General features: G+C 41.7%; 3 protein-coding genes across 7 annotated transcripts in view; 1 reads left to right on the top strand and 2 right to left on the bottom strand.

The window, feature by feature from the left end:
* LOC134454118 (adenylate cyclase type 10-like) overlaps positions 1–2,861 on the bottom strand; it is a 40,503-nt gene extending 37,642 nt beyond the window's left edge. Inside the window, exons 1-4 of the mRNA XM_063204917.1 lie at positions 2,696–2,861; positions 2,142–2,246; positions 470–508; positions 4–147 (exon numbers count right to left, since the gene is read on the bottom strand). Coding sequence (XP_063060987.1) covers positions 4–147; positions 470–508; positions 2,142–2,246; positions 2,696–2,846 — 439 coding nt within the window. The 5' untranslated portion in view covers positions 2,847–2,861. The remainder of the gene's footprint in view (positions 1–3; positions 148–469; positions 509–2,141; positions 2,247–2,695) is intronic.
* A 272-nt stretch (positions 2,862–3,133) lies between these two features.
* Positions 3,134–8,542, top strand: LOC134454117 (uncharacterized). 4 transcript variants are annotated; one of them, XM_063204915.1, is made up of 15 exons: positions 3,134–3,275; positions 3,696–3,971; positions 4,151–4,185; positions 4,307–4,339; positions 4,481–4,558; positions 5,444–5,542; positions 5,772–5,819; positions 5,963–6,043; positions 6,155–6,612; positions 6,847–6,916; positions 7,005–7,091; positions 7,330–7,422; positions 7,518–7,604; positions 7,700–7,804; positions 7,925–8,542. In XM_063204915.1, exons 2-15 carry the CDS (start codon positions 3,716–3,718, stop codon positions 8,063–8,065), a joined length of 1,671 nt encoding a protein of 556 aa, XP_063060985.1. In that variant the 5' UTR covers positions 3,134–3,275; positions 3,696–3,715; the 3' UTR covers positions 8,066–8,542. The 4 variants fall into 4 exon arrangements, with proteins under 4 accessions (XP_063060985.1, XP_063060984.1, XP_063060983.1 ...); XM_063204914.1 differs by having other exon boundaries at positions 3,665–3,971; XM_063204913.1 differs by having other exon boundaries at positions 3,134–3,971.
* Positions 8,543–13,998: 5,456 nt separating this feature from the next.
* On the bottom strand, positions 13,999–26,904 carry LOC134453478 (cytochrome P450 2M1-like). 2 transcript variants are annotated; one of them, XM_063204283.1, is made up of 9 exons: positions 26,694–26,904; positions 24,686–24,848; positions 23,985–24,134; positions 22,739–22,899; positions 21,793–21,972; positions 18,050–18,191; positions 17,405–17,592; positions 14,560–14,701; positions 13,999–14,297 (listed from the first exon to the last, which is right to left on the bottom strand). In XM_063204283.1, exons 1-9 carry the CDS (start codon positions 26,886–26,888, stop codon positions 14,113–14,115), a joined length of 1,506 nt encoding a protein of 501 aa, XP_063060353.1. In that variant the 5' UTR covers positions 26,889–26,904; the 3' UTR covers positions 13,999–14,112. The 2 variants fall into 2 exon arrangements, with proteins under 2 accessions (XP_063060353.1, XP_063060354.1); XM_063204284.1 differs by lacking the exon at positions 14,560–14,701.
* Between the last annotated feature and the right edge of the window lie 402 nt (positions 26,905–27,306).

The raw sequence follows: 27,306 nt of genomic DNA, 5'->3' as shown, positions 1-27,306 counted from the left end.
CACCTATTTTCACCCGAAGCACGGAGCCCACAGCAGTCTCTCGAACCCCACAGTTGTCTTGAATGTTGAGGCTGCATTTGACCACCAGAGAGATGACCTCACTGAGCAGTGACCGCTCCACTGTCCACAGTGCCAGGATCGCATCCCCTGAGGTGACCAAGAAAGGGGTGATGAAGAACACACGCAACACACTGTGGTCTCATAGCCTAGTAAACCAGCGCCACCCGCTGGACGCCACAAATGTTTAATCCAATCTCACATTTAGGCTGGTTTATCAGGCTAGTGGTCTCAATACAACATGCCAGTTGCTTGTTTCAACATTTGCAACATTTTGAACAAATACTACCGGTGCATGCAATTAACATACTATGCTGTATACTGTATTATGCTAGACCCGTTCACCCATTTCATTCAACTCAACCATTGTGCCTGGTAGTCACTTGGACACAGCAACTTGACTGGGTGTTACCTGCATAATTCAGGATATCTCCTCCTGCTGCCAGAATATCTGCAAAACATTGAAACACTGAATGATGTGGGGCAATGTTGGGGATTAATGCATTTAAAAAGTACCAGTAATAAAGGATTATAACACAGTAATGTAAGGCATTGTGGGGGGGGGGGGCAATAATATTAGTTGCAATGCTAGTAACTCAAGTTACAATACATTTTTACTATGACCTGCATTTTAATGGTGTTCAGTCTGGTGGGGCCAGAAAAAAAGCTATTGAACCTGCCAGTTTTTCATCTGGATGCCGCTGAAACACCTCTTGGATGGGAGGTGAACGAGTCATGACTCATGACTTTGATTTACATCAGGGGTGGGGAACCTTTTTCATTCGAGGGGCCACTTCAAATTCCTACAAGGGCCGTAAAAGTCCTCAGAGGGCCATACCATGAACACAATGAACATTAATTGCATTGGAAATGTAATTTCTAAGATTCCTTTACAAAATACATGTCATATTTCATGTGAAGCTGCATATTGGGCGCCGTATAAAACGGCCTCGAGACATACAGGTTCCCCACCCCTGATTTACATTGTAAATTGCCAGATCAATATCTAGTTTTTGGTGCGCGTAATTAAAGCAATGCAAAAATAGTGCAATGCCTTACATTTTAAATGTAGTAATATTTTCATGTAAGGGTCGGGATTACATTTAAAACACAGTATGTGACATACTTAATACACATACTGTGTTTTAAGTCAAGTCAAGTCAAGTTGGTTTTATTGTCAATTTCTTTACATGCACTGGTCATACAAAGAATTTGAAATTACGTTTCTTGCTTTCCCATGCAGACATAGACTAATCTAGGTAAGGACATAGACAGTATAGACATAGACAGTACTCATACATGGACATAAGACAGTATGGACATAGACAGTGCTCATACAGACATTTAAAGTGCAAGACTGGACAACAGAAGACTTGTAGAGAACATATATTAAGAGGAGGTATTTTGTTGTGCTTTTTCTAAAAGTCCTTTATAGCGTTCTGACATAGTAAATAAATATTAAAATAGGTCTATCAAGTACTCCAGCAGCAGTGTGTGTGTGTGTGTGTGTGTGTGTGTGTGTGTGTGTGTGTGTGTGTGTGTGTGTGTGTGTGTGTGTGTGTGTGTGTGTGTGTGTGTTTAGTGCAGGTAGAAAGTGCGGTGTGCGTCTGTGTGTGTGTCTGTGTGTCTGTGTGTATGTGTGTGTGTGTGTGTGTGTGTGTGTGCGTGTGTGTGTGTGTGTGTGTGTGTGTGTGTGTATGAGTTGTGTGTCAGTGTGTGTATGTTTGGGTTTAGTGCAGAAAGTGCAGTGTGCTTGTGTGCTTGTGTGCGTGTGTGTGTGTGTGTGTGTGTGTGTGTGTGTGTGTGTGTGTGTGTGTGTGTGTGTGTGCATGTGCATGTGCATGTTTTGAGTTAGTGCAGGTTGAAAGTTCAGTCACAGATGTAGTAGTGCAGGTGGAATGTTCAGTCGCAGATATGGTGGTGGGGATGGGGGGGGGGTGTCAGTGGCCTGGCTGGCTAGAGGCTGACAGTGGAGGGAGAGTGGGTTGAGTGTTCAGTATCTTGATGTATCAGTAATAACAGTTTTTCAGTAACTTGCCCAATGTTGTTATGATGCATAATGTGGAGGAGAATGCCTGGCTTACGGGTTACTATATCACCAATATAGCTGTTGAGTGTGCGGGTTAACTCGTCTGCGCCATATCCCTTCTTGTTGCTCAAACTGAATTTCTCAGTAAGTGCGGTAAAACCTGGACAAACAAAATATGTCTATGAAGTTAGTAGACTACCATGAAAAACAAAAGACTGTCAATACGGCAAAAACAAAACCTTCTCACACGATAAACTTTACCATCACTAAAAGTAAGCTAAAAGTGCTGAGACTGGTTCGAAAAGGATAGATGGAAACATCAACTACGTAGTCATTTACTTCCATATCACCAATGCACAATGACATTTGACATTTTAATGTAGGTACAATTTCATCAAGCCTTGACATGGATTGCCTCAATGTAGCATGCCCATTTGACAGTAGATCTGTTAATGAGCCTAACCCTAATTAGCCTAGCATGCACAGAGTAAGCTAATAACTATCTACATTTTACATGTCATGTGACAACAACACACCTTTCCTTTCATTATGGATAACACTGGGGTTGTTCAGAGTCAGACTGTCTATAGTTTTGTCCACATAGCCTACCTGATACATCTGCAAATAGTAAAACGCCATTGAAATGTTCCACATAGGGTATCTTTCTGAAGTCACTGTAGACGACTAAATCAGGAACGTGAGCAGCAATTCTGCTTATCCTTCTCATCTCAGCTTTGCGATACACCTTAGTTTTAGGCATTTTTGCTTTAGGTTTAATTCAACCTTAGTTATACTGTAAATATTATAAATCGGTAAGGAACGAGTCCCTGTGTTTCGATTTATCAGTCATAAATCAAACCCTGACAGCTGACATCCATGGTCTGTGGGTGACACGAAATCTCTTCCCGTTGCTAGGACGAGGGTCGCTGTGGCAACAGTAGCTCGCATGGAACGTACACTTCATAGAATTTTCAAACTAGAACGCCTGATGTTACTTTGATCAGTTCATTTGAACACTCTTGGCAAGCAGACGCATTTGCATACTCCGCAAGACTTTCCTCGACAACTTCAGAAAGACTTCCACTGTTTTCGACAAATTGATAATCAGATTGTTTTAAGTAGATTTATGTAGTATATTACAAGCTGGTGTATTGTTTCTTGAGATCTACCGTGTGCCGAGTGCCGACTGGTAAAGTTGATTTAGCTCAAAGTTAGCTAAAATTAGCTAAAAATTAGCCGGTGTCAAATTGGTTGTTTTTATTTAGTAATCCTTTGAATTTGTCATTTTTTTCAAATTGTTTACTCAATTTGTTTCCATAGTAAGTTGACTTGTTTTAGCTAAAATAGTTAGCTCAGTGAGGTCCTAGGTCTATTGCTTGTGTTTAGTAGCCTAGCCTACTGCAGTTTGGGTTTGGTGATACAGACGTAGACTACTAGTTGTTATTATTATTATAATTATTATTATTATTATTACTTATTATTATTATTGTTTAATTTTGAGGCTATTTAAATGTACTGATGTTAGAGACGGATAATATGCCATCCCGTAGTAGCCGTAGGCGCCGCGCCTCGCGGCAGAGATGGGCGTTGTGGTGTTGTGGTCTTGCAGGTGCTGATGAGAGGGAGACGATGGAGATGGCGACGCAGACGGAGTCGCGGACTGTGGAGGTGGGGATCCAGGCTGGTGGACCGGCCACGGCGGAGGTGGCGATCCAGACTGGAGGACCGGATACGGCGGAGATGGCGACCCAGGCAGGGGGACCGGAGACAGCGGAGATGGCGACCCAGGCAGGGGGACCGGAGATGGCTACGCAGTCAGGTCAGGCTTCCATCCAGGCGACGTGGGAGACTGCAGAGGCCAACACGCAGGCTGACTGGATCGAGGGTAAGAAGAATTCAGCATTTGATAACAAGCGTTGAGTTTGCTTAAAACGCCACAAGACAGTAACATCAGTAATGTATTACAGTTTTTGAGTAACTTGCCCAACACTGGTATTATGGTCATAATTTCCTGATGAACTTGTGCAATGGTAACTAATGTAATGATAATTAATTCGCTTGCAGCAACCCGCCTTGGATTGAGGATGAGCTCTCAGGCGGTAAGTGCTAATCAATCAGGCATTGACATCATACCATAATAAGTCTGAAAGGACTCAGTATTATTGCACATCCAGTGGCTTGAATATGAAACCTCTCCTTTATTTTACATTCACATATCAGCATGCGGCCAGAGGACAGCTGGTGCTGTTCAGGGTATGCACATTTTCATTCCCATTTCCATCAAACATTTTCACTTTGTTGTTTGTTCAATATATATAGATTTTGTGGTTGTTTTCAAGCCATAATCCACTTTTACTTCATGTGCTTGTGTGTTTTTGTATGGTTAAATTTCAGGCTCCAACTGGGACAGTCGTGAACATGTGCCAGACATGTGCCTTCGAGTTCTCTGAGTTCTTCCGCCAGGGCGTGATGGTGAGTTACATACTGTAGACCAGGGCTTGACATTGACTTTTTCGCTTACCGGCCACTGTGGCTAGTGGTTTTCCCGAGTCACTAGCCATCCAGCTATTCTACTAGCCACAAATTAGATTTTTTTTTTATCATGACGCTGTGCATCTAACCTCAGAAGAGGAGATGCTTAAAGCAAGAAGATGAGTGCATGGGTTCCTACATGGCAATAAAACAAACAAATAGAAACTGAGCTTTTTCTTGAACTTAAATACAAACAATTGATACACAAGGGTCAAAGTGCAGAATAGATGCTGTCATACCATAGAATAAGCTACCTGCCAAATTGGCTAGTGACCCTGAAATTGTTACCAGCCACAGCCAAGTTTTACCAGCATTTGGCCGGTTGGCAGGTGCCAGTGTCAAGCCCTGCTGTAGACATAGGTATCTGTAGAGATCTACTGTATACAGTGTACGTACATTATGGTGAGTCTTCTTCCGAGGTTTTGGTGGTGAGAACATTCAAGAATTCAAGGGATTCAAGGATATTTATTTGTCGTATGAGACAGACACTTGTCTTCATGTCCCATGTAATGAAACGAGTGGTCTATAACATAGTCTATCACAGAGAGTGAGTGAGTGAGTGATTGAGTAAGTAAGAGTTTGCCCTGTTGAGATTAAGTGTTAACATCTCTGTGGCTTCTGGTGCACCTGTCCAGTCTTGTTTGGAGGCAAACAAACCGTGATGTAAAGGTCCTGCCATGTTAATTAAACACCTGATTTGTTATGTTAGCTCATCCATCAGGTCGAAGATAATTCTGCCAGAAACATACTGTAACTGTAGCAGAGATTTCAGTTATTTGTAACCCGGGATGTCTGGCTCTGCTTGTGTCCACATGTGTGCTGTAGTGGGTTGAGGTCAAGCTGAGGTTCGAGGAGACGCGTGAGGGCCCGTATCTGAGACAGTACTGGTACCTCACCAACACCTGCTCTGAGGAAACCCCAGAGGTACTTTACCTAGCAAAGATTGGACTTAAACATGGCTTGATTGCTACTACATAATACAATGAGTGAATACACAATACAGATACATAATGCAATGTAACGTTGTGCATTCTCTGTTGCTAATTGAGTTGTTTGTTACATAATTGTTGAAAAGCCTCTGCTGAGTACTGTAGTGGTCATATGTCATATTATCTATCCTTGTACCAATGAGAGCTGTTTTGCTTTAACCTAGGAGACCCTTGTACCATACGCCTATGGAGAGCTGACCACGTACGTCGAGGTAGTTATACTTTAGCTGGAGAGAGCAGTAGATCTGCAAACATCATTTACACATCCTGGACACATACTGTATTTCTGAGTAGCAGTTCTAAGCAGCTGTTAAACATTTTGTTTGTTGTTTTGTTTGTTTTATTCCCACTGTAGCGCCACTCTGGAGGCATCACGGCGGTGTACTCACATCACCTGACCCAGGTCACAACCATCTTGGAGATAGGAGGACTCCTGGTATTGACTCTCGAGCATTTCAAATTATTAACTGCATGGCCTTTGTTACTTATGGAAGCTTTTTAATGAAAGTATCATGTCTTTGTATCGTACCATGAATGTGTACAACAGTACTGTGAGACATCGACGAGGAGCACGGGGGTGGCCATGGACGCTGGTGGGGCCTGGACCCGCTTGGAGAGTGCCGAGACTCTTCGGGCGCCCCTCTTCACTCCTCAGCAGGCCCCTGATGACGACGCTGCTGACGCCCGTGGCATCGACTACCCTGCTCCTGGTCCTGACGACGCTGCTGGTCCTGAGGGTGGAGACGACTCTCCTGCTCCTGAGGGTGCTGACGACGCTGCTGGTCCTGAGGGTGGAGACGACTCTCCTGCTCCTGAGGGTGCTGACGACTCTGCTTCTGGTCCTGAGGGTGCTGACGACTCTCCTGCTCCTGAGGGTGCTGACGACTCTCCTGCTCCTGAGGGTGCTGACGACTCTGCTTCTGCTTCTGCTGGTTACGACACGGTTGACGATGCTGCTGCCGCCCCTGGTGACATCTCTGTCAATGGCCAGGTTCCCTCTGTGTAGTAAGTATGGTGGTTGTGAATTTGGCTCAACCCCTTTGAAGACAATCAAAGCATGGTATGGTAGTATGAGCAAATGGATTTAACGTGAACTAAGATACCACCTGCTACTTAGGTGACATGAACTTCTTTACCTTAAACTTCAGTGCTATTTCAGTTGTATGTTTCATTTTGTATTCTGTGAGAAATGTAAAAAATATCAAATTTCACTAAAACATTTATTTTGCCCGTCCACAGCTACATCTTCCAGTCCACCGGTCTGGGGGACTTCTCCCTGAGGCTTGCTGGACTGAGGGAAGCCTTCGCTGTGAGTACAAAAGTCAATAGTCTAAAAACTCATAGAACAATATTCTCTGACATTGCAGTGTCATTGAAAAATGTTTTGCTTTGTGTAGGTCTTGCTTGCGCAGCCAGAGACTGCCAACTTCATCGCCGTGACGGGCTCCATGCTGTTGAAGAACATGGCCACCTTCAACGGAAAGGTACTGTCTTTGGGGAGGATTTAATATCACAGAGCTTAAGACTCTTGATTTATGAACATATTTATAAACACAGTATATTTTTCCGATTGATTTTGATTGATTGATTGATTGATTGATTGATTGATTGATTGATTGATTGATTGATTTTGAATGACAACAGACGTACATACTGTATATATCAAGTAGGATTCCCTAAACAGAAGTCCTCTTTGCTCTGCTTTACTCCATCTCTCTTCAGGATGCTGGTGCATCTCAGCAGGCTTTTGATGAGCTGGTGGCTTTCACCCAGACACTGACTTCCACCGTCACTGCTGAGCTGCTGGAGGTTGGGGTACGTCAAGGTTTTTTTTTCTTTACACATTGGCTCACAGTCCATCTCTAAAATGAATGTAATTGCAAATAACGCCTGTATCCTTCTGATTTCAGATCCACCACTTCAACCTCCTGGATGTGGTCTTTGAGCTGCTGCTGTTCAGAAACCTACATCAGTGGACTGCTGTGCGGGTGGTCCCTGTAAGTCATGACAGTCCTTACTGTTTGTTACTGACGTGCTGTATTTACTATGTGGTTCATCCTACTAACTCCACTCTTTGTTGTTTCTCCTGTAGCAGGCACAGGGCAGGTTCCTGGATCATCTGGCAACAGTGGTCCAGTCCTTCCTACCCTATGAGGCGTGGCCACCCCAGGCATTGCAGTGCTGGGCCCTGCTGCTGGTAATCACTCTTTTCACTCACCCTTCACCCTTCACACACATCTCGGCCTGGTCTTTATTTACCCGTGGCATGCTTTACTGAATGATTTCTTTTTTTTTTTTTTTACTTCTTTCATCCTAGTCTGAGGCGCTCTCCTACCTGGTGGAGACCCTGTCCCTGGACGTGTGGGCGTGCCACCAGCCCCAGCACCTGGCCCAGAGGGTCTTCTGCAGCCTGGAGTGCCACATCGACCAGCTGCTGAGTGTGATGCCCTCCGCTTAAAATCCCTTGTGAAATGACTTGTGACTTGACTCAGACTTTACTGACTTGAGTCTAGACTTGGACTTGACAGTTTTAACTTGCAATGGCATGTCAAGTCTAAACATGTTACATTTTTGTATTTTTATGTGAAGACATTGCATGAAAAATGAATGAATAAGATAATTTGCCCTCAACCAGTACCAGTAGGCCTACTAAAATGTATGTATGTCTACATAGCAGTGTGGAGAAGTAACGAATTTATGACCAAAAGTAGTCGTCATGGCGACTTGGTTAAAAAAAAGGACTTGGATTTGGTACGACTTGGACTTGACTTGGTCAAAAGTGTCTTTACTTGTGACTTGACTCAGACTTGATTGGAAGAAATAGAGACTTACTTGTGACTTGCAAATTGGTGACTTGGTCCCATCTCTGGTGTGTACTTAGTACTGTATGGGTTGGCTTCTTAATGCTTAGAAAGGTTTAAGTTTAATATGAATGGGGTATAGAGCTCTTCAGCGTTGACGTCAACTTGTATGCGGCGTTTGGACTACCGGTTCCCTGGCGATTTTTTACATTGCAAAACGCCATAGAGATTCAGGTTTGGCAAAAATATAAGTTGCACGGCAACAACGAACATTAGCGTGTCCCCGCATCCCTTTCTCATTAGTGGAACGGATCGTATCATCATGTTGGTGTATTCACATGACGATTATAATTCAATATTGCTAACCCCTTTCTGATCATTAAAACTTCCGAACTACATACTTTCCTTTGGTTGCCATGGGTACAACCTTCCGCACGTACATGCCGTTAGATACTGGCGCCGTTTCTGTAGTCGCTAAAAGCTTCCGGGTTTAGCATATGGACGCAACATCGTATTTATGTCGAAGTTTGACACAAAATGATCAACCATGTCATACCTACAGCCTATTTTTAACACCCTCGACAGTTTGCGGGGGTTCGCTAAGCGCGTGCTTGCACTCGGAGCTTATTTGAAATTTACCCCTATTCATTCCCAATGGAGGCCGGAAGCCGATAGGAACCAGGACGTCCTTAAATGCTAACATGAAAGACTACAATCTACTACATGCTTCCGCTTCCGCTGAAGAACTCTATTGGGGCTAATGGATGACCTAGTGAGGTTAAGTCTTTAGTGTGACTCAAATTTTAGAGAGTGGGATTAGCTTTTAGCTTTTGGATTCCATGATTTAATATGGGTTATTTATATAGGTACATGGGTTTATTTTCAATAGGTTTGATTTCCAGTAGTTTAATGTGGATTAAATTCAGGGCTTAGTAGGGTTTTATTTTAGTGCACAGTTAGGGTTGTGTTCATTTGTTTAGTAGGGCTTTGTTTGTTAAATATAGTGTGGGGGAGTTATAGTGTTACAGTACGTGAAGTTAGGTCAGGTTCAGTTGGTAGTCTTTAATGGGGTACTTAGTAGGGTTTAGTTGTTAAAGTGATGGTTCGGAGTAGATTCACCCTAGGGTCATTTGAACCATGACTTCAGTCAAGTAGCCCAGCCGAAGTTAAAATGCATTAGGAAGTTTGTACGTCGTCCAGGAGTTTAAATGTTGATAATAATAAACTCCTGGACTATGTACAAACTTCCAAATGCATCGTTTTGTGAGTACAGACCATATTTGCACTACAGTAGTCGGGTGTCATGGCATGTGATTTTAGTGTGGTAATTTTGGAGATACTGCCAAGATCTATTAGCGCTTGTACTAAGCTATTCGGGATCACTCTGTAACTCGGCCAAGGAAGAAAAACCTTCGGCTGGGCTACTTGACTGATGTCACGGTTTAAATGACCCTAGGGTGAATCTACTCCTAACCATCACTTTAATATTAAGTAGAGTTTTGTTTTTTTGGTGTGAAGTAGGGTAGCTTTTGGTTCCAATTGACTTATGAGGAGTAGTGCAATGCCCAATGCATAATACGCACAAAATTTGTCTGTGGTTATGTAGTCGATATGCGCAACCAAAAACCCTTTCGACAACCAGACTGAAATGTCTTCAGTTGTCATTGGCTAACGCAGCATTTTCTCAGGGGTTTCCCTGTGGTCACATAAAATACTCAGCTGTTTTCTACCCAAGTCCTGCACCCCTTCCTCCCTTGTCTGTCTGTGATCTGTCTTTTCTGCAGGTGGTATTCCCTGTTGGTGCCTTGCTGGACCAGAGACCAGGTACCTGTGAACACCAGATGTAGAGGGCCTTGAAGACCGAGGATGACCCCAGAAGAGCAGCCTAGGACCCACACAGTGAGGATGACCCCAGAAGACCAGCCTATAAGGACCCCCTATGAGGAGTATCATCTTTATCATCACACAGCTGCTTGACAGAACTCGACAGGTTTTTCGACAAGGTTTTTTTCCCCTGCCATGGGAAGACTGAAGATGACCACACCAACATGGAATGGAATGCAGCGACACAAAGGAAATTGACTTTGTTTTTTGTTTTTTTAAAACATGGAACATTTTTGTGATGTCATACTTTTTTTCTTAGTAAACAATATTTTTGATTTTGAACAAGCAGTTGTATTCATCACTTTTTTAAAAGACACGTTCATTTTCAAGTTGATTTTTATCAAATCATGGTGTTAACTAAGAATTTGCACAGTTATTGAAATATTTAATTTTGGACATGCATCAGCCTCCGCAGAGTGTCATCACAGTCCCTTGGCCAGCTGTAGACATGGGTGTTCTGAGACCAGGTGGGGACATGACACTGTAAACACACGTACACACACAATTCATGGTTTTATTTGGACCTACGAATTTTTCATATATTTCGAGGAAAAGACACAGAAAATGGTACAAAGCACATTGTGGAAAGGCATGAACCATATCATTCATGTCAATTAACATGCCTGGAGAGAATTGCCCATAACCCTCTCTACTTAAGACATGCTGTGCAACCACACACATGTTCTTGTACATGTACACATTCAGGTTCATACTGTATATGCAATACACACTTGCACACATCTATTGCACTGTATGTATATCCATACCCACACAATAATTATATTGCAGTCGTCGTTGCCTCAATAAGAGGCTTAGGATGAGATGCCAGGGCATCGGAGTGTGTCGGTTTTCCCTCAGGACTGGGTATTATGTAGTCTCTGAAGTTGGATTAATGTACATATTGCATCATCATTGGCTCAAGGAAATAGATTGTGACCTTTGTGTGATAAGCTATAAGTTAAATGTTTGACTCGTTTGATTTGTTAAAACTGTTTTGAGAATGAACATTATGTTTTGCAAATTGTGAGAGATTCGAGAAATGCACCAAAGCAATTGAGGAAAAACTGTCAGCACTGTATAATTTCCTTTGGATTTTTGTCTATACCGGTAAATATGATCTGAATTGGTAAATTGCTTCCAGGTAAATATTGACTCTCTCTAATCAAAGGCAGTAGAAGGGAATCATATGTCAAAGATAAAAAGGGCATGCAATAAAACAGTAGGCAGGGTACTGCATTACATTACACTATGCCTCATGTGCCCTTTATAATTACGCTCAACGCAAAATTACAATATTTCCCTAGAATTTCACATGAGAGTAAGTGCGCTAGGGATGGGATATCGGTATCGGTGTATCGGTATCGGGTTCAGATATCAACATATTTGAAAGATCGGATTGGAATTTTTCCAAAATATCGGAATTTTCCTGATACAGACATTGAGTCAGGTGCAATGTTAATTTGAAATCATAACACTTGCATATTAGTTTTCAGGATGGGATTGTTACTTTTTTACTTGTTACTTTTTAATTTACTTTTTATTAATTGGTTTCTGGCTCCCTTTTCTGACCAAATAGTCTGCTTGGGCCTACCTCAAGTTGAAACCCATGCATATATGTGATTTTGGTATTGGATCGGAGTATCGGCATCGGCAGATATCCAAATTTAGATATCGGATCGGAAGTGAAAAAATGTGTATCGGTGCATCCCTTAAGTGCGCTTTATAGGCCTACAATATCAATATATTGTTTCAAATTTGTTTTGCTTTACATTTCTATTTTTTCACATTTGCCTGCAAGACAAGTAAAAAGAGTGGTAGAGGGCAACTTAACCAGTTGGATTATTTTCTTCTCCTTCTTTCTGACATCTAGTGGTCAAAATGTGTAAAAACAAGCAATTTTCCCCTCACACCAAGCAACAGTGTGTGTGCACATTCAGAAAGCCAAATAGGGCCTAATAGACCAACAACGAAATTATTCACTGAAAGTTAAACTGAAATGTTGATATCTGCCCTTATTCAGGATACTGAGAAATCGGGATATGCTAGTTTAGACAGAAATCGGGATACTGACACATGTAAACACCTCATCCCGAATAGGGCTTCCCATACGCTGTTGCTGGTATCCATGCTACATGCATTTGAAGACAATTCTATAACGGCCAACAATGACTGGGATATAACGCTCATATCCTGAATCACCCTATCCCGAATATGATCATAACCAGGATATGCCTCATATTCGGGATACTGAACTGCATATAAACGCACTCACTAATGTGAATTTACCAATATGCTGCTTGAAATGAATAATAATAAATGTTCTAATGGTTTTTAACAGTAGGCGAATGGATGTGTACCCAAATGCATCACACGAATCACAAGGTTGTTGGGATTATTTTAGGGTTTATTGGTGGCGAAAACATGGGAAAGAAAGACACAATGGAATGCAGGAGGCACACGCAGAAACAGGAGACAGGGGACGGGTACAAAGGGGGACAACTCGGAAGGCAAGACACAGGTGGATATGATGGTGGACATGAATCAGGATGGGACAGGAAGACATTCACAGACAGACAGGGGACACAACACAGCCACATGGATTCAGAGGGGGGACAAAGGACAGAGAAAAGAGGGGGAGAGAGGAGAAAAGGAAGAGGACAAGAGGGAGACTGGAGGACAGAGGACATGCATATAGGGACAGAGACATGGAGACAGAAGAGGGAGGACAGAGACACAGGTGTCCAAGGAGGGAGGACAGAAGAGGGAGGAAAGAGACATGGGGACAGAAGAGAGAGAGGAAAGAGACATGGGGACAGAAGAGGGAGGACAGGACAGACACACAGGGACATAGGAGGGCGGACAGAGGACAAGAGGGAGGAAAGAGACATGGGGACAGAAGAGAGAGAGGAAAGAGACATGGGGACAGAAGAGGGGGGACAGGGACAGAGAGAGTTCAGTCGGCTGTTGCAGACCTCCTGAAACAGGACAGGAGGCTGCAGATGGAATGGGGTGTTGTCCCCTCCTGCTTCTGTTTTTGTGGTGTTTGGTGGTGGCTGGAACAAGCTCTGTGCTACTGCCATCTACAGCGTCAAGGGATCTCCACTTATTCTCAATCTAATGTCTCCAAAGGTCTCCTAACCCAAGGTCTCCTAAAGGGGCGTTCACCTGACATCACATGGATCCAGGAAATGTCTGAGCCTGAAGTATCTTTCTCTACTAGACACTTCTCTGGCCTGACCTTCCATTTCAGTAAAATGGTGCTGCTGCCACCTGCTGCCTGAGTTTGGCATAGCAGTTGTGGGTGCTGGTGCTTGTTGGTTGCTCCTTCTCTCTTTTTAATCTACAGCAGTGTTTCTCAACCTTTTTTTAGGCGAGGCACCCTTTCAATTCATGAAAAATTTCAAGGCACCCCAGTTCAACAAGCCGTAATATGGCATTGCATCCGATACCACAAAAGCTTAGAAAAGTAACACATTTGGAGACATCACACAACCTACATTCAAAGTTGCAGCTGACTGGGGCGACCTATATTTACTTAATTGAAATTGAATTGAATTGAAAGATTCCGCTGACTAGCATTAACTTATCAATTTAGACAAATATGTATCATATTACATAATTTATTTATCAGCCACTTTTCCGCGGCACCCCTGAGGGGGGCCCGCGGCACACCAGGGTGCCCTGGCACCCCTGTTGAGAAACACTGATCTACAGTACAGTTATCACAGACGGCTTGCTTCACAAGGCATGTTATACAGACTAATTCATCTCTATGTATGTGACTAATAAACACTCCTTCAATCCTTGATGTTGCCATCTACTACTGCCTGGGTTTGGCGTAACAGTCGTAGGTGCAGGGCTGTCGGCCGAAGCTGCAGCAGCTGGGGGTGGTGTCTATCTCGTCTGGAGGCACAGTGCCCACAAAGGTGAAGCGCTGGAGCAGTGAGGTGAAGAAGAGGAAGAGCTCCGCACGGGCCAGACCCTCCCCCAGGCAGACACGCTTACCTGCCAGGTGGAAAACCAACAGAAGAGGGATGCAGAAAATACTTAAGCCTTTGTTAATACTTTAAAAAAAAAACACACACAAAAACTAACCCTACATCTGGCATCTGCACTTGCTCTGTTATTTTATTTTATTTATGGAAATTCAATATATCAATATTTGTGAAAAAGTTAACATTTGTTGGCAATTGGCAGCATGAATTCTGGAAATAAACTACTAAAATATTACATAGTGCACCTTAAAGATCGTCAGATATAGCCATACCTAATCCAAAAGCAAGAAAGCCAACATTCCTCTTAAATTTCCCCTCCTCATCTAAGAAGTTCTGGGGGTCAAAGCTGTCGGGGTTCTTCCACAGTTTTGGGTCGATGAGAACTGATGAAAGGAGAGGCAAGACCATAGTACCCTAAAGAAGGGGAGGGGGGGGGGAGAATTAAATTTGGTCCTATTGTTCAGTCTCAGAATGCTATTGGGTCACACATTTGTATATAAGGCCTGCCCTAAGGTCAAGAAGTCACACAACCTCCAGATTTTTGAGAGAGCATCGACCCCTTAATTTACTAGACTGGATTTATCTGATTGAAGTAAGTAAAATGCTTTAAATATTTGTTTTGGGTTTATTAAAGTGTCTAGAACATCTCCATATGTTTTCATTTTGGAAAATGTGCCTTACATTTTATTTAGAGCTTGTTTTGTAATTGTTGCAATATTACAACGTTAGGTGAATGTGGTAGTCAAAACAACCCTGTTTTGAGAGGAACCTCTTCAGAGGAACTTCCATTTAAATGTCAATCTCAATATAACTTTAAACTACACATGATTTATACATCCTAGCCTTATTTTAGATTACATATTATTGTATTAGAAACTAGTGTGCAAAGGTATATATTGCCATATATAATCATTTTCATTTACTTATGATTTCTAACCACCTTCAACATTCAATATTTCCCCTCATCACAGAAAGTAGGACTTTCTAACAAAGAATTTATGTTAAATGCATGTCTGATATTTTTCTTGGCTATTGATAAGAAAATGTTCCATCAATTCATAGACATAGAAGTTGTGGAGAATGATGGGGGAGGGCTTTTTTCCCATTGTTCTGGAGCAGGTGTTGATGTTCAGGACTGTAAGGTGTTGCTGTAAATTGGAGGTTACCTGCATACCTATTAGTATGGTAATCAGAGTTTACAATTGGTCAGCTATACACTGTTGTGTAATCAGCGAAATGTGTGAATAGGTTATTTCAGTGCAATTTGTAAACACTTCATATTGAAATCAATCTCCCCATCATCCCCTCTTTTTCTGCAGGCTATCTAGAATCTAATAAGCATGTCTGCTGTTTATATATACATTTGTTTCATTGTTTTTCCATTTCAGAATGCCACCAGCAAGGAGAGATCCTCGGTAAAGTGTGAAGGATGTGATTGAGATCGTCCAAAATGGAGAGAGTGACGTGGGCATAGAGTTTGATAACACTGATGCGAGTGATGAGGAGTCAGATAACAAAGGGACAAAGAAAAATAGGAACCCACTGACTACCCAACCAATGTGGACATTGAGCCCCAATCAAATGAATACATCAAGCTCCGTGACAGATATCGCTGCCAAAAAAAAGATTTAATCAGTCCCAATACTGATTTTTCTGGTCCAGCTCTCACAGGCGATGCAACTGTCCTCCACACACCCTGCAGTACTTTGAAAAGTTTGTCACAGAAGACATGATTCAAGCTCTGGCACCCATACAAATGAGTACAGCGAGATCTGTGAACACCACAACCAAGGAAATACAGAAAATGTTGGGCATGTACCTGAGGATGGGCTTGGTACAAATGTCTGGAACCCGTATGTATTGGGAGACAGATACACGGCACCACCCAGGTGCTGATGTGACTTTGCCGTAGGCCTACCTGCTGCGCAGCTCCTCCCTCTCTAAATGAGCCGCGGCCCTTTTTAACAGTCAGTGGCAGATTCATTCTCTCTCTCTCTCTCTCTCTCTCTCTCTCTCTCTCTCTCTCTCTCTCTCTCTCTCTCTCTCTCTCTCTAAATGTTTGAGAGATTTATCTGTATTTGCCTCTACAATTTATAGCACTGTTCATTTTGAAATGTCAGTATATTATGACTGTAAATGCTTCCTAACATATTCGAAACACTTTTCAAATATTGCAGTGATTTTTTTTTTCATCACCAAATATCAACCATTTTTTTGATGATGAGATGCATTTTGGAAAAAAGAGATGAGCTCTGGTCTAATGCGCCATCTTAAGAAACCCCCTAGGTTTTTTTCGTCATTATTTTGCTAGCGTGCCTATTCTGAATGAGCCATTTTGATATAGATTAATCTAGATTAATTTCATAATTACAGTGAGATTAATCTAGATTAAAAAAATTAATCTATGCTCACCCCTAGTAAAAACTTTCAAAAACATATATTTTTTAAAAACACGTCATTTTCAACCTCGAAGGCCTCCTACAACAACATCTTAATGGTTGAAAAAAATGTTGGGGGTGTTTTTCTATATTTGGGTTTTAGAGGGTTAAGGTACATTTTAAGTACGTAATCGTCCAGCAAAATGGTCCTACCGGGACGACAAGCTTAGGTAAACAATACCCGAGCCTGCTGCCATTTCTCTGTCGGCACTGTTAAAGAGTAACAATATAGCAGGTCATCTATTTTCCAGCGCTGCCTATTTCAGTTTACTGTTGTTATTTTTTAACATTGTTGACTTTGTTTAACATTTTTGAACATAATCTTGTACACCACCTATAGGATATGCCAATCCCACATTTCACTGCACACTGTGTTATAGGCCTACAATACATAAGTTTCCCATTTACAAACATTCACGCTGTGAGGAGGGGAAAGGTGTTAAGCAGCCAACCACATGAGCGCATTTTTTGAGTGACAGCAGTTTCCAACAATAAGAGGTTGAAGAGTACGCAGCCAGGGGGGCACAGCCAGAGATTGTTTACAAACTGGAAACCCATGTATAACCATTCATTTGTCATTATAATACGTGCAACAAAATTGAGCATGCACATATGAATTATGCACTGCATGTACAGGTATGTGACAAATAAACAAAGAAACCATGACTGTGTGACTGACCTTGGGGATGTGGAAGCCTTTGAATTCTGTGTCGGTCATGACCTTGTGAGGCACGGAGGTGGGCGCCAGGTCCGCGGTGCGCTGAGTCTCGTGGATCACGGCGTCAGTATAGGGCATCTTAGAGCGGTCCTCCAGGCACGGACTCCTGTCCTGCCCAATCACCTCGTCTATCTCCCTCTGGACACATTCTGTTCGTACAGGGAAGCCATTACACTTGATAAATAAAACATGCACATGTACTCCTTCGTTACCTTCCCGCCAAACTTAACCAGCATTTGACTCATTGGCACTTCGACTTGGTGCCACTTGATGACCTCCATTGTGTAAATGTGACAAAAGTAGTATACTGACTATCATAAATAATGCCATATTATACAGTATAGTCATATTACTGGAGCATCCCCAGTGTGCAGACCACTTTCTCCATAAGTGAGGCAAGCTTCCACTGTAAAACATTTTGGCCAGTTAAACATTAAAAAGCAAGTTGCCCTGCTGCCTTAAGTTTGTCAGTCAACTCAACTCAACTTGAGAAAGCCTGGAGTTGAGTTAAATCTCGAGTTGAGTTAACTTACAAACTTAAGGCAGCAGGGCAACTTACCTTTTGATGTATAACTGTTTAGCAATGTTTTCCAGTGTGGCTCAGACCTTGAACGTCAGGGTGTTTGGCCATCAGCAACAGTATCTGTCTGAGGGTGGAGGAGGTGGTCTCTGTGCCCGCTGAGAAGAGGTTCCACACGGAGCCCAACAGGTTGTCATAGGTGAACTCGGTCTTGGGTGAGTCTCTCTCCTGAAAAAGAAAGCACACAGATTACATTACATTACATTACATTACATTGCACTTAGCTGACGCTTTAATTTATTCAAAGCGACTTACAGTTATTATTTTTCAGGGTACTGGTTACAGTCCCTGGAGCAATGTGGGGTCAGGTGCTTTGCTCAAGGGCACTTCAGCCATGGATGGAGATGTAAGGAGAGATCAGGGGGGATTATAAACCTGCAACCCCTAGATTGAAAGACCAACTCTCTAACCACTAAGCCAGGGCTGCCCACCCAAATAGCGATTTAACATCACATCACAACAGTGTAAGCCTGTCACGATATACGATAAGTCAATAAATCGGACGATAACTTTTTACAAGAACGATCACTTTTCTGGCCCCGATAAGTAACGATAAGTCATTTGCGTGATGTTTTGTTTTCCCTCTCTCCCTTTCTCTACCATAGCCGTAAGACTACTAATGGCGCGTTATAGGCCAACGCAGCGCAATGACGCTTAAATGTTGGTGTAATTTTAAGTTTCAGTGCAGTTCTGGTTGGAAAAAAGTGCATTGATCTGGCTACTTGCGTCTTTGAAATAGAACGCTGGTGTTCCCGCGCGTCGCTTATAAGCCTCGACAAAGAATCAGCGCTAGAGACTAGGAGCGCAATATTCTTCCAGTCTCAGTCAGCGCATCTGCAACGTTCCTCAGAAAGGGGAATGAACAGCTCCAACACGGAGGCTCCAACACGGAGGCAAATGTTCATTTTGAAACATCCGCAGCAACCCAATATCCACGACGAAGACGTGTTTGTGCAAACATGAAATAGTGGTGCCGTCGTGACAAACTTGCTCTGAGGCTGTTATTTTAAACCTCGCCGAGTTTCCCCTATTATTTCAATGCGCCTCCTACCCCGACGTTCGTTGTCTGTTCTTTTTGTGATTTTCGCTATAATCTCTTGTTTATTTACACCTAACAATAGGCTATGAGTAGGCAGTCCGCAAGCAAATAATGAAGATAAGATTTGTGGATTTAAATCAGTCACACCAGGAGAATGTGAACGGTTGAGCGCGCTACAGGGGAAACAGAGGCATGGCGACTCATAACTCATAAGAATCAATGTATGGGCGTTCATAAAGGACTTTAAAGTGCGCAGAATTGCAATTTGTTCCAGTCGAGGGTATCGGAGAGAGAGAGAGAGAGAGAGAGAGAGCTGGAACTTGTGCATCTGTTCATGCTCTTTTGCTTTTTGCTGATGTTGAAATGCCTTTAACAGGGCTGATTTGGGTTTTGACTGACAATTAGCTAGTAACAACGTGCATTTGTTTGAAATAAGCTGTCTAAGTGATAATTTGTGAATTAACAATACCCCACCAGTAGGTTATTTTACATCACACCATGGATAGGCCTATAAGCCATTCAGTGTGCTTGAGAAAGATAAATAGCAGAAAATGTTAAAGAAAGACTATATAACTTACCTTAATAATAAATACAAAAAAGCCTATTTAGAGCCTATTGTGCTCCATGAGGATGTATTTAAAAACATATATATACCCCCTGCCGTGATGCTTTAAAAATGTGAAGGGGTGTAGTCACATTTTTATTGCATTTTTACGTCATTATATTGTTTGACACATTTCTTCTTGGAGCAGGCGTCAATCTTAATTATTTAAACCTCTGAGTCTGCTGGCCCAAATGTTACATTCAATGTTTCAAGAAGGAGGCCGCACCTTGCATAGCAGTGTTTTTTATTGCACATTATATTGTTTGAAAATGGCGAGAGAGACAATATTATCGATTATCGCAATAATTTCTTGTTATCGTTATCGTCTGGCAAAAATTGTTATCGTGACAGGCCTACAACAGCGGCAATTTTTTTCAGGAATCTTTGTTGAGCTGATGTTGTCTCTGACACACACACACACACACACACACACACACACACACACACACACACACACACACACACACCATGTGTATGGGCACCTTGCCCATTGGAACCCATGTTCGAATCCATCCTGGGTCCCAACCCTAGCCTGTCTGTCTCTCTCCCAATCACTTCATATCTTCTTTCGGTCTATCTATTGAAGCCAAGGCACAAAAAGCCAAAAAATAAAAACAAAAACAAAGGTTTAAGTGGGCACTGTGGTGCAGCACACTTTTCACTCCCACATTTGGGCTTGTGTGCCCTTCGAGTCCAGTTCGGATTCGAGTCCAGCTTGGGTCATGTCTCAACCCTGCCCCCATCGGTCTGGCCCACTGATATGTTGTCATCAAAAAAAGGCTTGAACGCCCTTAAAATACATTTTCAGAGTTTCAGAGAAGAGCAGGAAGTTTCTTCAGGAATTTGAGTCAAGTTGTGGCTTGCGATTTAAGGTCATCTAGTGGCTATGCTCTCTACCAAGAGGCTCATGAACAGAACAATTCAGAGCCATGGAATTTAAAAACATGTGAGAACAGGTGGTTGGAGCCATACATATTTACTTTTTTTCATTATGGTATCAACTTTATGGGGATTGGTCACTTTAATTTGTGTTTTTTGTTTAAAGGTTATTGTGGACATGGGCATGGCGTGTGGGCGTGTGTGGTGCATAATTGGAAACCCTTAATTAAGGGGTGAGCATAGGGAAGGCTATCCTTTTTCGAAAGCTCTGTTAACCTGGAATAATGCTCTACCTTGCATCTGAAAGACTTTTTATTTATTTTTTTATGTCTCCTTTATTTTACCAGGGTAATCACATTTAGGCAGTTGCCTCTTTTCCAAGTGGGCCCAAGTTGGGGTCTACAAAGACTATTGGAGTCTCGTTGATATGGTGAGCAATAAACTTCAAGACACGGAGTTAAGTGTTTGGACATTACATCTTTGAGTGCGCGTAAAGAGGTTGATTTCCCCCTGCTTAGCCTACTGCCGCGCTGAACCGTAGTAAGATTTGGTAGCCGCATTAACTGGGTTGCAGGAAATTAGTTGATAGATTCAAATAATTCTAGTCATCGGGCTTTCTGTTCGCTAGAGATTCACACAGAACCACTAGTAACAAGCAAAGATGAAGGAGAAATTAATTGATGAAATTAAATGAAACACAGAAAGTGTTTCCGGCCCACTTCCTGAAACTATAGTGGAAGTGGCAATGTATTATGTCCATGACTCACCATTGTTGTGTAAAAAAAATGGAACACTGAGGTCAATGGCATTAACCTAACTCTTACTTCCACGGTCTAGCACAAGCCATACAACATACAGTAGGCCTACCTCTTGTGCTCTGCAATACTTCCAAGCATGAGCATGAACTGATTGACCTTTCTCTATCCGAAAAATCTTAGATATATGTCTACAAAATGAGGATATTTATTCAATATAAGCAAGAGCAATCAGCAATGACAAGGGACGTATAGGCGTGCATGTGACATCAGATTGCATTGAATATTTCTATTCTTAATATGAGTATACAGTGGAAACCAAATATGGTTACAATCAAGTAATTAATTTATTATTGTAATTTATTATTATTCATTGAAAAAATGAATTGGACAGACAACCCGAAAAACAAACAGGTCATTGCAATACTACTGTATCTTGCCGTAACAACAACAACCTTCTTTTTCCCTTTTTGGCATCAGACAGCGCTTTACCTGTATCATCTTGATCATGAAGGCCTCTATGTAATCCTGAGGGATGGAGTTGGCGTCCAGATTCCTGAGTCGGATCTCTGCCTGTTTCTTGACATAAGCATGGGATTTATCCAGCTGGGAGAACAGCTCCTTGTGACTTCCAGGGAAGAGCCCCATCAGTCTTGGCGAGATGTTGTAAAGCTGGAGGGAATCATTTTACGACATTGAGGTCTAACTACTGTCGCTGCCACATTCACTACGTTTACATGAGACATTTAATTCCGAATTAACTGACTTTTAATTCTGAATGAACGTTAATTCCGCATTGAAAACACTTAAGCACTTCACAATTCGGAATAAAATGAAAGATCAAATTAACTATTTAATTCTGAATTATTCATTTGGAATTAAAAACACCATGTAACCAAAGCCATTTTCTCAAACTGTCTTTAACTCTTTTACAGTAACTCACTGTATGTAGTGTAAATAACGTAAACCAATTGCTTTATTTTTTGTATGCCTATTGATCTCCTCCAAATCCAATGTACCTACAACTCTACTTACAACAGTTAACCTAACCTGATTTCAATCAGTGAGGCATTGAAACCAAACAAATGCTTTACGTACCATGCCAAGTGAACTGTTGAGCACATTGAAGTATGCGTTGACAGTAATTTTGATCATCAAAACATTAGCATTGCCAAGTCCAATGTTCATACAACTATACTTAAAACAGTTGACCTAACCTAAATTAAAACAGTGATGCATTGAAACTAGGCTATATTAATACAGTGATTCATTCTATACCATGCCAAGTGAATTGTTGAGCACATGGACGCATGCATTGACTGTAATGTTGATCATCAGAATATTGCAATATACCTACAACTGTACTTACAACAGTTGACCTACCTAAATTAAAACAGTGATGCATTGAAACCTATGCTAAAACAGTGATGCAACGTACCATGCCAAATGAACTGTTGAGCATGTTGAAGTATGCATTGATCGTGTTGTAGAGCAGCAAGAAGTCTGGATCGTTGTACTCAAACCGGTGTCCAAACACAATCGAGGAGATGACATTGGCCACAGAATTACACAGCAGATCTTTGGGGTTGAACGGTGCACCTGTTTAACCCCGTTAAAAAAACAGTATTATACATTTGCTGTTACCGGAATGGCAATCAAGTCGTAGTGCATTGCTGAAAGCCCTGTGTTATGTCATAGTAGTGTAGTAATATGGGACTTCACTTTTCAATGACTGTTGCAGAGGCCAATTTCAATATGCTGTTGTATTGCTCACGCTACCCTTGACTTGTCAGTACCCGGTGATGCTGCATTTTTTGACTCAACCCTTTCCGAGATCTGAGCTGTTCTAATGGGGGTAGATTTTCTTTACATTCAAAACTTTCTTAACATAGGCCTACTCCAAATATTATCCCAAAATGTACTGTTTGCTAGTTGTCTGCTGATGTTGCATAACCTTTTGGATGTTATTGGGAAAAAATCAAGATGTTTTTTTTTTTTACTGTAAACAAACACCTGCGAGATCTTCATCAGACGTAGTGCTGGGGCATGCTGCCCGAAACATCACATTAAAATAAGAGAAACAGCAGCCCGGCGTAACGGAATTGCCATTGCTTATTTCCATTTCCACCACAGTTAATGTTGAAACTCTAAAAAATGATTCACATATTATATGTGGAGTGGTCTGCATAGACCAAAATGGCATCATGCTTTACCTTAAAAGGTACACTGTGGGAGATTTTTAGTTGTTTATTTCCAGAATTCATGCTGCCCATTCACTAATGTTACCTTTGTCATGAATACTTACCACCAGCATCAAATTTTAAGTATTCATTATGACTGGAAAAATTGCACTTTTCATACATGAAAAGGGGGATCTTCTCCATGGTCCGCCATTTTGAATTCCCAGAAATAGCCATTTTTAGCTGCAAAAATGTCTGTACTTGGACCATACCAGAAAATATGTGTTTATTACTTAGTAAACTTTCATGTAAAGATCAAATTTGGTAATAGGCAACCCAGTTTCGATGAGCAGCATAGTTGCAGTACCTTTTTTGACCATTTCCTGCACAGTGTCCCTTTAAGCTGAAAACTCTTTCATCAAACATACCAGTAATCAATTGATCAATAAATCAATAAACCAGCCAATCAATCAATCAATCAGTCAATCAATCAATCAACCTCACCATCATATTCCTGGAATGCCCTCACCAGGCTCCTAGCTTCCTCCTGCACGCGCTCCTCGATGCTCCTCTTGCCCATCCCAAAGTTCTTCAGCGTCGTGAGGGAGAACTGACGCAGATCCTTCCATCGCTGCCCACTGCTCACCATCACACCTGGGGACAGGAGACCGGAACAAGGAAATACTGTATGGAGCTGACCAGGGCTGCTGACAACTTTAACCGGGCCCGGGACAAAACCTTCCCCCCACTTACTCACTTGATGTCAATGATGCATTAGTGCATCATGTTTTATCCTAATGCTCAGTATCAATGATAAGCATGTCAATTTGTTTTTTTTCTATATAATATTTAGATATGTAAGTTAAGTCACACTCACCAAAATGTTTAATCTAAATGTTAAGTTAACATTTAGATTCAACGTTTAGATTCAACATTTGGATTTAGATTTAACATTTAGCTTTAAGTTTAGATTGAACTTTTAGATTTAGATTTAACAGTTAGATTTAACATTTATATGTAATATTTACATTTGACATTTAGGTTTAGATTCATTATTTGTATTTGACATTTAGATATATTATTTTGTGTGTCTGTGTGTGTGTGTGTGTGTGTGTGTGTGTGTGTGTGTGTGTGTGTGTGTGTGTGTGTGTGTGTGTGTGTGTGTGTGTGTGTGTGTGTGTGTGTGTGTGTGTGGTGAGTCTCACCATATCCTCCAGTGGACCTGACCAGTAGCGGGTACAGAGCCCTCCCACTGAACGCCTCTCCCTGGGTGATGAAGGCATCTCTGATGGTCTGGTATCCAGACACGATGACACATGGTTTACTGGCGAGCCATATCGTGCACACTGACCCATATTTCTGGCTTAGCTGAAGAGGGTGAGAGGTTAAAGACAAGGTATACGTCATTGTAGTGGCACATCGTGTCTCCAAAGTTCGTTGTCCCACCGTTGCAGCTTGTCAACAACCAGTATTTGAATCACTCGACTGAAACCAAGTCTTCCTTTTATGATGTTTACTTAAAGAACTCAAAAGATAGTTACATATGAAATGAAAAGGCTCGGTACAGATCGGTCAAAAAACTGTGTTGCTTCCACCGTATCCAGCTGCAATCTGACCTAGAAAGTGCATAATATTACGCATTACGTAGTGGAAGCCAAAATTACATTTCACAATAAAAGTATGTTTTTATCTGCCTTTTTAAACTAACTTATTTATGCATTCTAGAAAATATAATCATCATGATTTTCTTACAATTAAATCAAGCATTTTAAAACATGTTTAATCTAAATTATTATTCTACATGAATTCCCCATGAATTACTCTTACAGTCGTGTTAATGTGTTTCTAGGTAGCCTAACAACACACTTGGATTAATGATTGTTGCACTCGGTGGCGCACAGACGGATGTCTGCTGAGCTTTAACTTTACACTTCAACTTAAAGCCTGAAGATGACTTGGAAGCCCTCTACTCTGACCACCCTCTTAGATCTGAAAGAGAGAATTTTCAATTACATTGTAATAAGGCCAAAAACCCAACTACGGAAATTCAAGGCCCTTAGATCGCTTCCGCGTTGGACTGTAGAAAAGATTTCATTATAACCTATTATCCAATACCGCAATTATTAGAGTCCCAGCCGTAGGATCTCTCTAGTTCCTATGTAATTATGTATTTGTACTTAATTACTATATTACTGTTATACAATTGATTAGTCTACCAATCTCTGTTACGTCTGGGTTCAGATAGTTAAGCAATTATTACATCGGTACCTCCCAGCGCGCGACTATTGTTTATTTGGGGGTCCTAAACTGTAAGTCGTTAAGAGATGAGGCAGGGGTTTATGATGCCGAGAAGGTAGGCCCTACCGTATCTGCCGAGAGAGGTGTCTCCACATCCCGCACCTGATCGACTGCCTCAGACTAACAGGCTGTGGGTACACGGCAAACGGAAGATAAAGTCACCCCGCACTTGTCTCGGTTCTCATAACATATCTCAACCTAGGTAAACACCATTGACGTCGGATCTAAATCTATGTTAGTCCAAAGTATGTGGGCCTCGCTCCATCTACAGCGAATAAACCTTAGGCCTACTGCCTACTTAACCAGTTAACATATGAATAGACAAAACGTAATTCTTCCCCAGATTTTTATGAAAGTTTTATTATAAGACAAGATCTACTTTGTCAGCAATACGACTACGACAACATACAATGTTGAAAGAAATCAATGCATTCCCTGAACAAGGAAGAATGGGCTACACAGAGATATCTGAGGAGGTCCTGAGTTACAGTTACCTCCTGCAATATGTTACTTCCATCTTAAATGCATATTTGTCACGTGGGACACCTTGGTCAGCTGAGCTACGAATATTTCATTGGGCATGAGGATGACGATGTCAGTGGGTCAGAGAACGGTCAAGACAGTGGGGGGGATTACAATATAAAATGAAGATATAAAATTTTTGCATGGCATATAAAAGAAAGAAAGAAAGACAGACAGACAGAAAGAAGATATGAAGCGCTCTCTTCCAAAGTGCTGTTCAGTTCTAAAAAGGATTTTAAAAATTAGAGTTTACATTGTTATGGGACTATCAAAATAACATTAACACAGGTCTGTCTTAAAATCAGATTTTAAAACGTATTTATGAACATTAGTGTTTTAAATCAATTACTTATCAATTATTATGCTCAGACCATCACAACCTTTGAGACTTACCCCAAGGTAATATTTGTACGGTTCCTTCGTGTCTACTTGGAATAGGTTGCCAACAAGTGGAGCAGGAGGTGGGCCGGGTGGCAGTCTTTGAAAACTACTCTGCTTACCTCGATTCATCCAAAGCAACCCCACTATTATCACGCCTAAAATGAGAGAAAGAACATTTGTTTGAAGAGCAGAAATAAGGACTTCCATCTTGCTGGAGGATGAATCTCAGGTATGTGGATCAGAGTGAGTGAAGTGCTGTCCACATCTTTCCTGGTGAACCAGAAGCTATGTGTTGACGCCCAGGGGGCTGTTACTTACTGGCTACTGGTTCACCAGGAGAGTCCACATCAGCGGTAGGCCAAAAGGGTGGAAGTGGGTGGGCAGAAGATGATATAGGCCAGTGTTTCCCAACCAGGGGTACGTGTACCACTAAGGGTACGCGAGCACACTCCAGGGGGTACTTGGAAAAAATTTATTATTATAACAAATGTATGGAGCAGTCACATCAGGACAGTGAAAGCGATATAGAACATGAATTAGGGGGTACTCATCACACAACTAAGATGCTTAGGGGGTACGCAAGACAAAAAAGGTTGGGAAATACTGATATAGGCTACAAAGTGCT

The sequence above is a fragment of the Engraulis encrasicolus genome, chromosome 8, assembly GCF_034702125.1.
Source record: "Engraulis encrasicolus isolate BLACKSEA-1 chromosome 8, IST_EnEncr_1.0, whole genome shotgun sequence".
Taxonomy (NCBI): Eukaryota; Metazoa; Chordata; class Actinopteri; order Clupeiformes; family Engraulidae; genus Engraulis; species Engraulis encrasicolus.
This window is presented reverse-complemented; position numbering and strand designations above follow the sequence as displayed.

Coding starts and splice junctions, on each gene's coding strand:
- LOC134454117 (XM_063204913.1), top strand. CDS start 3,605: ATGTTAGAGACGGATAATATGCCATCCCGTAGTAGCCGTAGGCGCCGC. Junction 5,820..5,962: donor AGCTGACCACGTACGTCGAG/GTAGTTATACTT, acceptor TTCCCACTGTAG/CGCCACTCTGGAGGCATCAC. Junction 7,805..7,924: donor AGTGCTGGGCCCTGCTGCTG/GTAATCACTCTT, acceptor CTTTCATCCTAG/TCTGAGGCGCTCTCCTACCT.
- LOC134453478 (XM_063204283.1), bottom strand. CDS start 26,888: ATGGAAGTCCTTATTTCTGCTCTTCAAACAAATGTTCTTTCTCTCATT. Junction 14,702..17,404: donor AAGGCTTCCACATCCCCAAG/GTCAGTCACACA, acceptor CCCCTTCTTTAG/GGTACTATGGTCTTGCCTCT. Junction 14,298..14,559: donor CTTTCTTGCTTTTGGATTAG/GTATGGCTATAT, acceptor TCCACCTGGCAG/GTAAGCGTGTCTGCCTGGGG.